We start from the raw sequence: 13,711 nt of genomic DNA, 5'->3' as shown, positions 1-13,711 counted from the left end.
CAATTATAGCAAAACCAAATGCTGCTGTATTAAAAGATCTATCACTTTTTTCTTAAACAAACTTCTAGATTTGAAAATTTAAATACCTCATTGCACTAACGCACATACAAGCATACTGAACAACTGGTAGGCAATCTTGTCAACTAGTCACTTGGGAAGAACATTTTATAAGACAAATTTGCCCTAAACTAGTTAGCTCCTTTTTGTGAAATAGGTAGAAAAGAGAGGTTAAACTTTCACATGTAATTGCATGGTTTTTATAACTTGTAGTAACAAATAATTCATTAAAAAGGGAATTGTGCAGAAATTTAGGGTAAAAATTTCAAAAGCCCCTAAATCTCCTTGAAAAATCAATGGGACTTAGACATCTAAGTTCTTAAAGCACTTTTGAAAAAGTTCTCCTCAGTGTATGATGTGGAAGATTAAACAATTTTGTTACTTTGAGAAACAAATAGAAACACATCTCATCTCAAAATTATATTTTAATGAAAAAACAAGACTATGCCACAAGACACACAAAAGAGATAAGTTTACCTGTTACAACTTGTAATCGAAATTAATTGCTTGAATTGTCAGCTGTCCCAAAAAAATCTTCAACACAAATTCTTGAAATGGAGCATCTGCCAACACACTGTGTATATATAGCTGGGGCCTCAAACATGCTGAGCACCCTCAGCTGTCATTGACTTAAACTGGTGTGTCAGTGCTCAATACCTCTGAAAATGAAGCCCTTAGCTCCTAATGACCACCTAATAATCCCTATTAAGGGAAGTGATTATTCCCCTCTATTCGGCACTGGTGAAGCCACACTTATAGTATTACGTCCAGTTTTGGTCCCCCCCATTATAGAAGGGATGTGGACAAATGGGAGAGTGTCCAGTGGAGGGCAACGAAAATGATTAGGGGGCTGGGGCACATGACTTACGAGAAGAGGCTGAGAGAACTGGAGTTATTTAGTCTGCAGAAGAGAAGAGTGAGGGGGGATTTGATAGCAGCCTTCAACTACGTGAAGGGGGGTTCCAAAGAGGATGGAGCTCGGCTGTTCTCAGTGGTGGCAGATGACAGAACAAGAAGCAATAATCTCAAGTTGCTGTGGGGGAGGTCTAGGTTGGATATTAGGAAACACTATTTCACGAGGAGGGTGCTGAAGCACTGGAATGGGTTACCTAGGGAGGTGGTGGAATCCTTAGAGGTTTTTAAGGCCCGACTTGACAAAGCCCTGGCTGGGATGATTTAGTTGGTGTTGGTCCTGCTTTGAGCAGGGGATTGGACTAGATGACCTCCTGAGGTCTCATCCAACCCTAATATTCTATGATTCTATGACATGGCCACTTTGAGAGAGCACAGAACCATCTGAAACTGAGTTGTGAATATTACCTGATGTATAGAATAAGGTATGTTTAAACATGAAAAATTCTGCCACTCACATAGTATTCATTGTCCGGCTATACTGAAAGAAGGACAGGAGACATTTGATGTGGTATTAATCAGGCTGCAACTTTATTATTAGATGTATGAGACAACCTAGCAGTGCAGGTAACCCCATCTTCATTCCATAATTAACTGGAGGGTTTCCACCAGCTCCCCCTCTTTTTCCATCCAGGTCCCCCCAGCCAGTGTATTGCTGGGACATTCCCATCTACCTCCCCATAGGAGGATGAAGGTGGGCTATCAGAAACAGGAGTTGGCTCCCTACTGTACCTATCATAGGAGTCCCTAACCCCACCCTGTTTCATTCCTTTAATGAACACCTCTTGTTAAGTCCTTTTCCAAGCCATTTATCCGGTCACTGTGTACCTTCCCTATCGAGTACCTTCACCGGACGGCTGCCCCACACTTATATAATGAGTTGTGACATACACCCTACCTTGACACGCATGAAAGTCCTTCCTGAACCCACTGTGGGGAAGGCAAAAAAACCCCAACTCCATCTAGGCCAATCAGGTGGTGAGGGAAAAATTCTTTCCCAGCCCCCCCTAAAAAGAGGTGGCTAGCGCACTGCCCACAGCAGGACCTGAACAAGCCTGGTATTTTAACAACTAAAGGGGAAGGTGGGTGATGCCTCAGCCTGCTCTGTGTAAACTGGGGCTTCATGCAGAGGGCAGCCCCTTTTAAATCCTTCCATCCTTCCAAGGGATGAGTCAGCATCACCACGTTGGCCCCTTATCACCTTTTGCAGCAGTTTTCCTCTTCTCCACCCCACCCCCAGCCACAAAGCCCTGTTCCCTTCCTTCGGCCAGCCAGCCAAATTCTCCTCCCCTCTCCGCTTAAAGATGCGATGCATTCAGTTTATTTAACACAAACGAAACTGGATTATTATAAGGTGAGCAGCAGACAAGTTGCCTAATATTTTCCATGATAAAATATTCTATGCACTAAATGAGGCAGGTGTCCTATGGAAAAAATAGTGTGTGATCATGTAATTAAAGATTGTATTAGAATGATTATGAACAACAGGGCAGAATTAAGGTTTGCACAGGCAAACTAAAATCTGGCATTTTATAACTTCAAGGGCTTGACTTTCAAACCTAAACAATTTTATCAGGTATTTTTTGTATGTAATAGATAGTATATTTGGAGCCCTCGTCAAAAATAATCTGACATTGCAACTAGCAATACATGATGGCATTGTTATACTAAGGATCTCTCCTGCCTGGGAATGTCCTAAATTTAAATAGTTTGACAGAAATTTCATCATCTGGAATAACACAACTGTAGTCTTAGATCTACCACTGAACCCTAATCACTTTATTCTGGGAGATTTGTCTATTCACCATGACATTATAACCAACAAAGTAAAATAAATGAGTTCTGTGTACTTTGCTGATTGCAAAGAAATGAATATTTATAAAACAGAAATCATCAGTCAGCAACTGGAAATTAGTAACCTATCTAGAATAGAAAAATATCTTTCAAAATATTGGATAATATTGGTACTCTCAGTAACTTCTGAATTAATTCCAGAAGTGTTTATAAGTGTGTATTTGCTAGTGCATGTATGTGTACCATCCTATGTACGGTGCAATCTTGTTTACCCGAAGGGGACAGCCTATCCCTTTGGGTACTCAACATTTGGACCACCAGGGGTTTACTGCTCCACAGACTTTGAAATCTATGCTTCAGGAGCCAACAGAGTACTGTCTGTTTTCCTCAAGGCCAACCAGCTAAGAAGCAAACAGTAAGTCTATGGCTGTGCTGAACTCTCTCTTTGTATGTGTATATCTACATATATAATTATATTGTTACATAATATTCACTTATATAAAATGCATGGCACTTTATAGACAATTAAAAAGACCACTCCCTGCCCTAAAGAAAAGAGCTTAAAGGTAAGTTGAGCAGAGTGCATCAAAGTATAACAAAGGGGAGGAGCTATTTTATGTACCTGAAGAACTGCCAAAATTCCTTCTTGTATCAATATAAACAACCTAACTAGCTTTCTCTATACTGTTAATTATTTCAATAGAGTATCTCTATCATAGCTTACCATTGTTCGGCCTGAAAAACCAAACATAGTAGCTTGACTAGTAGGTGACATTGCTACACATGATGAATCAAAGTCTTCTCCAAGCATTCTTTTGTAACACCTTGCTTGAGGTCTAGCAGAGCCTTTCAATATGGCATAGAAACCTTGATTTCCAACAACTGAAATTAAAAACAAAACATGACTTTCATTTCTCAGTCTATTATAGATTGTTTAACACATATACTGGGCTCCCTTCATTTTAACATGATCTTTGTGTTGTTTGCAATAATAATAAAGTTCCTAGACATTACTTACAAAAATATACAAAGAAAAATAATTCAAACTTAGAAAAATATCTAGAGTATGAATATCCATAACCCGTGTGTGGTTTGCAAAAGAACTAATATTCTCTCATTTAAAAAATAAACCAAATAAAAAAAAATCAAACAACAAGAAGTGAAGTGCATAGAGGGGTCTGTCTATGAGGGAAAAGTCAAGAAACCTACACAGTATAGTACTGTGCTACTGCTATTTTACAGCTATCTAAGAATAACTGGTCCATCTGTTTTTGACAGATAGTCACAGCATCCTAGACAGTAGAACATTCTAATCAAGCAATAGGGCTACTTCTTATTTAAGGACTGACATTCTTATTTAAGTCAGGTAGCATACAGCAGCAGCTCTACATCATAATGCTGGGAATCATTGCACAGATATATTATTTTAATCCTGATTATGTTTAAATGCTTGTTTTTATTGAGGTTATAAACTAAGTGTTTCATTGCACTGACAAGCAGTCTCCCTTAATGCAATCTAAGAGCAAAAACTTTGGGGGCTCAAATATTTAGAATATTTAACACTTTATACATAAATATTAAATCAAAAGTATTTTAAATGTAATTTATTATAATTTGTAAATTTAGGAAATGCACCTATCAGACTTCTCTAAGTGCAGGTACAAAGCATACTTTAAACAACTAAACAATCTCAATTTAGTCCAAGGTAAGTTAAAGGACTCCAGTTGGGTCAAAGCATAAAGTTAAGGTAGGCACCCAGTTCTCACATTTGGGGATTCCTATCAGCATCTGGATGTCTAAATACCTATTTTAAATGCCTGTGTGCCAATTTGGAGGACTAAATGCATAGATGTTATGGAGTACACAGAAAGCTGCAATGACTTTAGGGTTTCACAGGCATTTAGGTTGTGCCATTTCACTTCTAGGCTTCTCCATTTCTACTTTTGTACCCCCAAAAGCACACACAACAATCATTTTGGGACCACTGAAGCAGAAGATGAAGCATTGTTTGCCAGCACCATAGTCTGTATACGGCTTTATCACCCAATGCAGTAAAGAGTAGGTTAGGTCCCCATTAATCACAGTTGGTAGAGAAACACCACTAGTGTCCCTGTTGGGTTGAGACAGTAGTGTTCCTTTCCCACCTGTCTCTTCTTATACAAGCTGTAATTCTTTAATTTAATTTTCTTGCATCATGAACTTGTTTACTCTTATCCACATGTGGAGCAGTTCTCATCTGAGTAGTTTTGTGGGGCAAGAAAGTAAAGAGGGGGTTAAGTCATCCACAGATGACCCTGCACTTGCTGCCAGTTCAGAGAACCACAAAGTTGTCCCACCAGGGGAAAAATATTTTCTTGCCCCGTAGTCTGTCCTCCTCATAGTTCTGTCTGGCAATGTAAATGAACAAAATTTTTCCTCTGTATCTAACCTCAGAGAGCTGTTACTCCATGTTTTTTTGCCATGTCAAGCATCAAATTCCAGAAGTTGAAGGATGCAGTAAAATAAAGAAACAGAAAGACCTCTCTGGCTGAAAATGGGCACTATGACCCATGAGACAGAGGACTTTTAGTTTTTCGAACAAGAATTCCCAAAATCTTAAATGGAACAAACGGCTAAAGAGATAGCCTCTCCACCCCCAAGGATACCTGAAAGAGACTGGAACAAAGGACAGTAACCACAGGGGATGAGAGTGATTGCTGGACCCAGACTAGAAGGAGACTAGTCTGTAAAAGGAAGCCATTGGAACTGGTGAGGTTTTATCTGTATTCAGTTTTCTTAGACATAGACTTGCATGTTCTATTTTACTTTACTTGGGAATTCACTTTGTTCTGTCTGCTACTACTTGAAACCACTTAAATCCTACTTTCTGTATTTCATAAAATCACTTTTTACTTATTAATTAACCCAGAGTATGTATTAATACCTGGGGCAGGGGGGACAGCTGTGCATATCTCTCCATCAGTGTTATACCTTGTATAAGCTTTATACAGGATAAAACTGATTTATTTGGGGTTTGGACCCCATTGGGAGTTGGGCATCTGAGTATTAAAGACAGGAACACTTCTGTAAGTTGCTTTCAGTTAAGTCTGCAGCTTTGGGGCACGTGGTTCAGATCCTGGGTCTATGTTGGAGCACAGGGCTCTTTAAAAATTCCCATGGTCCTTAGCCACTGTCAGTACTCTATGGAATAGCTGAGCAGCATGTCCCAGAAGGCATTCACTAAAACACAGTTAAGCAATTTGCTAAGTTCAGAGAGAAAACATGACTGATGGCAGAAAAGCTGCTGTGTGAACATAAACCACACTGTGTTACTTGTAACCAATTAAGCTGACCGTGCCTCTTTGGATATAGGGTGACCAGACAGCAAGTGTGAAAAATCGGGACGGAGGTGGGGGGTAATAGGCACCTCTATAAGACAAAGCCCCAAATATCGGGACTGTCCCTATAAAATCAGGACATCTGGTCACCCTATTTGGATATGTCATCATAGTTGTAGTTGTAATGCAGATTAGTCCCACCAGCACTCATTGTCAAGAACTGTGTATTTCAATCAGTCCTAAATACCCTTTGTTCAGTTCCATCCATTACACTAATTCAACCCCCATGCACCACAATTTTTCACCCTCTTTGGTGTTGACATTCTTAAAATATTTTTAGATGATTCAGTTCATTTAATCTTTCCTCATAAGTCAATCCCCACAAACTCTGAATCATTTCTGTTGTTTTTCTCCAAATTCCCTTAAATTTGTAAGCATCTCTGTGACATTAAGATGCCCATATTTCTATGCAGTATTCTAGGTAATACCTGAAAGGCAACACTCTGTCCTGAGACATGAAGTGACTGCATTAACAGTCCAAAGTTGTATTATCATATCCTGCTGCAAGCTCGTGTTCAATTAGTTGACTACCACCTCATAAGTCTCTTTTGGCATTACTGCTTTTCCAGTGTCTCCGTCCCATATGAATATCTTTGTTTTGGAGTATTTTTGACAAGAGTTAATAATATGCTATATTTCTAGTGCCAAACCTCATTTTGTTATACATTTCTAAATTCTCAAAGGCCTTTCATATTAGTTCTTCTCTTGATTAGTACCCCTAACACCTCTTAATTTTGTAACTGCAAATATAAACCCAGATCCTGCCACCTTTATGTTGAACTCATTGGACTACTCACCTGCTTAAAGTTATGTGTATGCATGAGTCTATCTAGGATCAAAGCCTACCTCCACAAATATTCCCACTGAAACCAAGGCAAACCCTAATCACAATGTAACAATTACAAACCCTTTGGTGAAAGAGACATCGAGAGATCTCTCTTCATGTATGTGCAAAGCACACACCAAAATTTGAAAAATAATATGTCTATATTCCTTAAAATACATAGAATTACCAAATGTTAAAATCAAAGGTAATCTTTTGGGGGTCATTATTTTCTTTTACCCATCTACTCAGTAAATGACATATAACCTCACAATTGCTATATTTTTTTATAAGTATGATTAATGCAGAACAGCAGATGAGATATTACAAAAAAGTGTAATAAAATAGTCAATTAAAACACAATAGTTGTGAACCCTTAGAAAGTTAACAGGTCTGTTAGCAATACATTAACAGGTCTTTGGGGCTTTATACAGCACCCACTGATGTCAATGGGAGATGTGTCATTGATTTAATGTATGCAGTACAGGTCCCTTGATATATGTCAAAGTTCTCTGATAGAAATCAAAAAATGTTGCACCTTTAGTACTTCCAAAAAGATACCGGGAAAGCAAATTAATGTAGAATCCCTTGTTATAGAATTTGTTAGACTGTGTAAGAAAAAAGAATGGTTTTCCTGAACTGTTCTCTGAAAGATAATCATCTGAGATTAAAAACATGTCTGGCATGTATTAATTGTATCGAGTCTGTTTTACTTAGTATAAAATCATTTTAGTGTTTATTTTTGGGTCATAGCACCTGATTAGATTGAAAATGTTGCTTAGCCATGTTCAAAGAACTGGAAAAGATTGCACATTGATGCAAAGCAGCTTTGTCTTTAAGGCAATATGTGACAGGCTGAGTCATTAAGATTAGCTTTTATCTCATACACAGTTTGGTGATCAGCAATTTTAGCCACCATTTTACACCACATTGTGATTTTGAATTAACTGTTGCAAAATCAATAGAGCACCCAATCTAAAGTAACATGAATGTCCCAGTGACCAAGATATGTACAGTAATTCACAGTGAAGACCTCGATTCTTTCAAATGTGTATAGTGAATCAAGATGCCAATTTTCATGACTATCATTTGAGTCACTAGCTTTGACTTTAAATTTGTCCTATTCATTATCTCTACATCATTATGCAAATATAGTTCCTGCCTGCAAACATTCTAGTTCAGTCTGCCTGTTAATTACACAGCAATGCTGTAATGTAAGCTGCTTGGTTCTGAGTTCTATGCTTTGATTTCCATATTCACTTTAGATGCATTATTTCAAACATTTAAAGGACGATTGGAATGCAACGATTAAGAATAAATGGATATGTTGGATCAAACTGAGGCCTACTGTTAGACCTGTACTGGCACAATCCTGTTGTTAACCAATGATATACCAAACAGTATTACAGAAGGATATGACTTTTAATTGTTCTCCCTCTCTTTTTTTTTTTGGTACAGTGTGTAGTCTGAGGAACGCATGTGCCAAAAGAGTTAACCTAGCTAAAGATAGCATGCTTTATATATATATCACTACTTTATTTTAGGACAGCTAAACAAAATATTTATTAGCCAATTACTTCTAATTTTCACACCTCTACTCACTCCCAAAAGGGACCTCTCAATTTTTTTTTAATTAAGCTTTCTCCTCTCACTCTTGTTTTGTGGAATGAATACAGACCAAGACATTATATTTTATTTTATGTATTATCAGATCCATGCCACAATAAGGCTATATAACATTAAGCACCATTGCTCTGACGATAGATAACTCAGAGTGATTTGCTTTCATAATGTATTTTACAGCAAGACTGTCCCCTCACTAGAATACATCATAAGAGCAGCGGCACTTTGTATTATCCATCACCAGAGCAATGGCGCTTGGTGTTATCCATCATAAAAGCAATGGCACTTAATGTTATACATCAAAGCGATGGTATTCTGATGATGTACAATACAAAACAGCATGCCTTGATGACATGGCTATAACACAAGGTTGGTCTAATTTGGAAGAAGCTATTAGAAGTTTTTGAAAAGAAAAACTTCATGAACTTTTAAAAAGTCTAATCTGCAGGGATTTTATATTAGTGTCTCCCATCATATAAATTACAATAGGTCTTCTGGAATTTTTACTTCTCAAGGATTGGAGAGAATCATTAGTAGGAATGACATTTCTCACTACAATATAGTTATAGGAATAAAAACAGTTTCCTAATATAGAGCAGGATTAGAAAAGGGTCAGGTTGGGCATCCAAATATTGAGGCACCTAATATCACTAGTCTCTGTTTAAAATCTTGGCTAGTATTTCTGATTTGTAGTCACTGAATACTGTTCAGAATCTGCAGGTCCTGCTAGAAGCAGATTTCTTGCAGAAGGATACAACAAATACCCTTGTAGGTTTCTAGTAAGATTAGAACTTAAACATTGTGCTTAAAATTCACTCTAAAAATGAAAAAAAAAACCCTACCTTTTCCCAGAAAATTTTTTAATATGGAAATTTATTTTCCTCTCAAAGCATAACTAATCTACCCTTGACAGCACCTTCACAGTCTTTTAGAATGACAAGAATGTGTCTCATCCCAGAAGCATATCCCTAACAGACTGCGATATATGCAAAGATACAGAATATATCTGTTTCAGCACCTGGAAAAGCAATCTATTTGTATTTTATAACCAGATAAGAAAATCATTACAACAGATACATTGCTACCTGTGCTTCCTTTTGCCCAGTATTCCTTGATGGTACACATGCTGAGTTCCTTCAGTTCTTCATTAGAAAGCTGAGCCCTGATGTCAGGAATGAGTTTCATCATCTCATACACTGTGTTATGTTCTTTGACAGATCTTAGAATGGGGCTGCAAAATAATTTATTAATATACATCAGGATGTATCGCATTTGGGAGATTCGATCTATATAATTTGCTATCTAGTCAAAATCATTTATTGTTTTGTTTGCAGATACGTTTGAATATCAGACATTACTTCTGCTGCAGAGGTCCACTGTGCCTTAGCTAGCATTGATTTTAACTGTAGTTAACACAATACTGTTTTCCAGTTCATCACACTTTTCTTTACATTAGGCATAACCAATTCCATTGCAACTACTATTTAACTGAGATGCTCTACACTGTAAATGTATGGCCTTGGGCCATAAGAATATTATGTCACCATATAATATTTTGAGATCTTGTCAGAAACATATGTGCAGTAATTATTCATTATTCATAACATTAATTAACTTACTGTATAAATTCAGGAGGCAACATAAGAATTACAACTTATTTATTTAGAGCAGTAATGAAAGTATCTCAAAGTCACAGTGTATTAAAAGTAGTTCCATCACATAAGTATAAATCATGTATCATTACTACAGTACTGACTTAGTAGTAATCCCATTCATTATTGGCTCTGCTGGGTTTAGCTTTTGTAAAGCACTCAGCTAAAGAAATTTTACATACTGATACTCAGCACTGTGAAACTGTGCATTTCTTCCCATCTTGGTGTGTGCCAAACTTCTCCCCTATAAATAGTTCCTCTTAAAATAAATGAACCAAATAAAAGTAATGTTTAGTTATAAATATTCACACAGAGAAAGTAAAATAATGTACACTATGTAAAGTGGAACACTATTGTGCATATTTAATTATGTTCAAAAGGAAGATCAGCCTTTTGGTGGGGGAAAAGAGTGCACTGCAGAAAAAGGAATCAAGGGCTTGATTCAAAGCATACTGAAATGACTCAGTTTTTCCACTGAATTTTAAGAGCTTTGGATCAGGCCTCAAAAGTGAACAGTTAAATCTCTACTGGGAGAAAGTACACTTTACAGAGGAAGGGGCATATTTAATCTCAAAGGTATTAAATTTCATGCTTCCAGATATTCAACCAATTTATGGACTTGTTCATTATTTCATTACTAACCTTAAATCTAGGAAACAGAAATTAAAATAGGGTGGTTTTATGCTCACTAATTAATATCCCCTAGCTCATTAACAAACACTTCCCATCCTATCTGTGCTCTAGTTTACTTTGTTGCTCCCAACTGCTCGTTATACATTGTCTCTTTTTAAAAAGACAGTTTTTGTATTGTGACCTAAAGGTAAATAGAAGGAAGTGAAAGGTTTATTTTCAATGATGCTCAGACCAAAGTGTTATTTAATTTAAAATATGGAAGAGAATTCTCCAAATCCCTTTTAACTTATTGCAAATATTATCTATACCTTCTGATACCTGTAGCTCTAAACTATTTGCTCAGCCAAAACAGATTATAAAGCCAACCTTGTGCTCGTATTTGCTTAGCCCCTCCCCTGAGGTGCAGCTCACCTCCTCCCTGGTACTTGCTCCTTGGAGTGGCTTCTCCCCTGTCGCACATGGGATGGGTCCTAGATTCTTTTTTGTGATGCCTGGTGCCTCCACCCATTGTCCCTGGGACACAAGTGGTGCTGTCCCTTGGGAAAATGAATAATGCTACCCCTGCTGGCAAGGAGCATAAAACCCAGTCCACAAGAAACAAAGAAATGATGCACCCAAAACCAACAATATACCAAAGGGGGCGTTATTGAAAGCAAGAAAATAGACTCTGGGGAAAGAAAGGGTTAGGGTTAGGGCTAACTAACTTCTGATACTCTCGACACAGGTCTCTGCAGGGCTGGAACTGCCTGATCCTTGTGCTCAGTCCCACGGCAGTTCAAAGATTCCCTTTGTGGGAGGGGGAGTTAATCAGAGAGTTCTTGAGCTGTTCTGCTTCTCTCTCATCTCCAACACTCAAAAAATCCTGAATCTAAAGCTAGTCTCTCTGTTTGTGAGTCAGGCTGTCCCCTCCCACTTAGGGGCTAAGCAGCCCTGGCTCATCATTGGCCCATAAAACTGCTTGTCCACGTCAACCCATGCAGAAGCCTCTCTATTGGCCTCAACCAAAGTTTCTAGTCCCTTCTGTTCCCGCCCCTGACTCCAAGTATGCTGGGAAGCGGTGTTAGAGGGATCTGCTAGCCATTACAGTTGCAGTCCCTTGGTTAGGCCCCCCTAGAGCAGTGGTGAGCAACCTGCAGCCCACCAGGGTAATCTGATTGCGGGCCACAAGACATTTTGCAGACATTGACCGTCCGCAGGCACCGCCCTGTGCAGCTCTCAGTGGCCGCGGTTCTCTGTTCCCGGCCAATGGGAGCTGTGGGAAGCGGCGGCCAGCACATCTCTGCAGCGGCCACTTCCCACAACCCTACTTGAAATATGCAGCAATGAATGGAGATTGGGTAATTGTACACATAAAGAGCCCACTATTGGTGGCTAAAGGACAGTATGCTACTCAAACTTTGTAACTCCAACCTGTGAACCAACACTAAAAATATAATTCTATCCTCTGCACAAAATGAGTTTGACACACCTACTCCTAACGCATATTGTCCCAGGGGTATCCACTGTGCCTGCTAGGTATCTGGCGAATTAAAAATAGCATTGTGATGTCACAAGTGGGAGCCAAGGGATTTGTTCAGTTGAAAATCATATCATATGCCACGAAGTATGCTCAGAAGTATTATTTCAATTGCTTATCATATTATCCATGGAGTTTTTAAAATTTAGTATGTTATAAAGTTTAGCCATTTTTAGTAATATGTAAAATTATCTGTATAGAAAAAAGGTGGTCAGAATTGTTTTGAAGTGAGACTATTATATTTTTTTCCTTCTTGTCACTTTAAAGTGGCTTAAGGGATTTTGTTCAAGCATTCCAAACTAATTCTTCTTTGAGTAGACACCAAGCATGGAAAATTGCAGCCTGAAAGGTAAATTTTTCACGAAGCCTGGAGTAGGGAAAGTCAATGGGATTTTAACAGAAATTGTTTTGCAACCTCAGCTTCTCTACAGCACCTGCAAAAAGCATGACCATTGTAATAAGCTGATCTGTAGGAAAGAGAAAGCAAAGAATTACAAAGACGTCTTTTCAATAATTTATAGTTCTTAAAACATGAAAATTTATTCTTTATATGTGAGAGGGTGACCTGTCCACTTGAAGGGGTGTTGGATTAATTTATATGGAATACATGGGTCAAAGGTGCTAACATAACCCAGTCACTGTCCAACATTAAACAGTGTTAAACAAGATCCAGGGTTTGGTATACAGAGATCTGAGCCTGCTTAAAACCATGGCAACCACACTATTAAAATCCTTTTAACCTTTTATTAAAAATAAAGAAAAGGAAAACAGTTACAGCATTTGAAATGCAAAGTATTAAATAGGGCTTTGATTTTAACAGCATCACGTGTTCCCTTCCCCTTTAGCTGAAGAGAGTGTTTAGAAGGAAAACCACCCTTGTCTGACAGTTTTTTAGACGGAATCAAGGATGATAATAACTGTCCTTTTGGGGAAATGAGAGAAACATTAGGTGAGATGGGCTGGAGCTGTTGTTGTTAAAAGTCTGATCTCATTTCATCCCAGGTGGTGTTTGGGATTCACATTGAGCCAGTAGTGGTGACCATGTCATCTGGGTCCTTCTCTCTGCCTGCTCTAGTCTGGCTATCTCTCAGGATCAGGATGACAAAGGCTCTGTGGGTATTAGCCATGATGGTGAAGCCTGCTCCAATAGCTAATTTTTTCCTCAAAGTCTCTCCTTTTTGAAAGGACTCCAAAAGGGAGTGGTGGGCGCAACAGTCCATCCTCTATTTTGTCCACCAATTAGGTCCAGTTTTTGACACACCAATTTTGATTCACTGATTTCTTGTCCCACACTTTTCCTGTTTACCCAAGCACGATCTTAAAA

General features: G+C 38.3%; 1 protein-coding gene across 1 annotated transcript in view; it reads right to left on the bottom strand.

Annotated features, from left to right (window-relative positions):
- Window positions 1-13,711, bottom strand: part of CNBD1 (cyclic nucleotide binding domain containing 1) — a 291,357-nt gene that overhangs the window by 114,855 nt on the left and 162,791 nt on the right. Inside the window, exons 4-5 of the mRNA XM_034759583.1 lie at window positions 9,672-9,817; window positions 3,488-3,645 (exon numbers count right to left, since the gene is read on the bottom strand). Coding sequence (XP_034615474.1) covers window positions 3,488-3,645; window positions 9,672-9,817 — 304 coding nt within the window. The remainder of the gene's footprint in view (window positions 1-3,487; window positions 3,646-9,671; window positions 9,818-13,711) is intronic.

Source organism: Trachemys scripta, chromosome 2, assembly GCF_013100865.1.
Source record: "Trachemys scripta elegans isolate TJP31775 chromosome 2, CAS_Tse_1.0, whole genome shotgun sequence".
NCBI lineage: Eukaryota > Metazoa > Chordata > Testudines > Emydidae > Trachemys > Trachemys scripta.
This window is presented reverse-complemented; position numbering and strand designations above follow the sequence as displayed.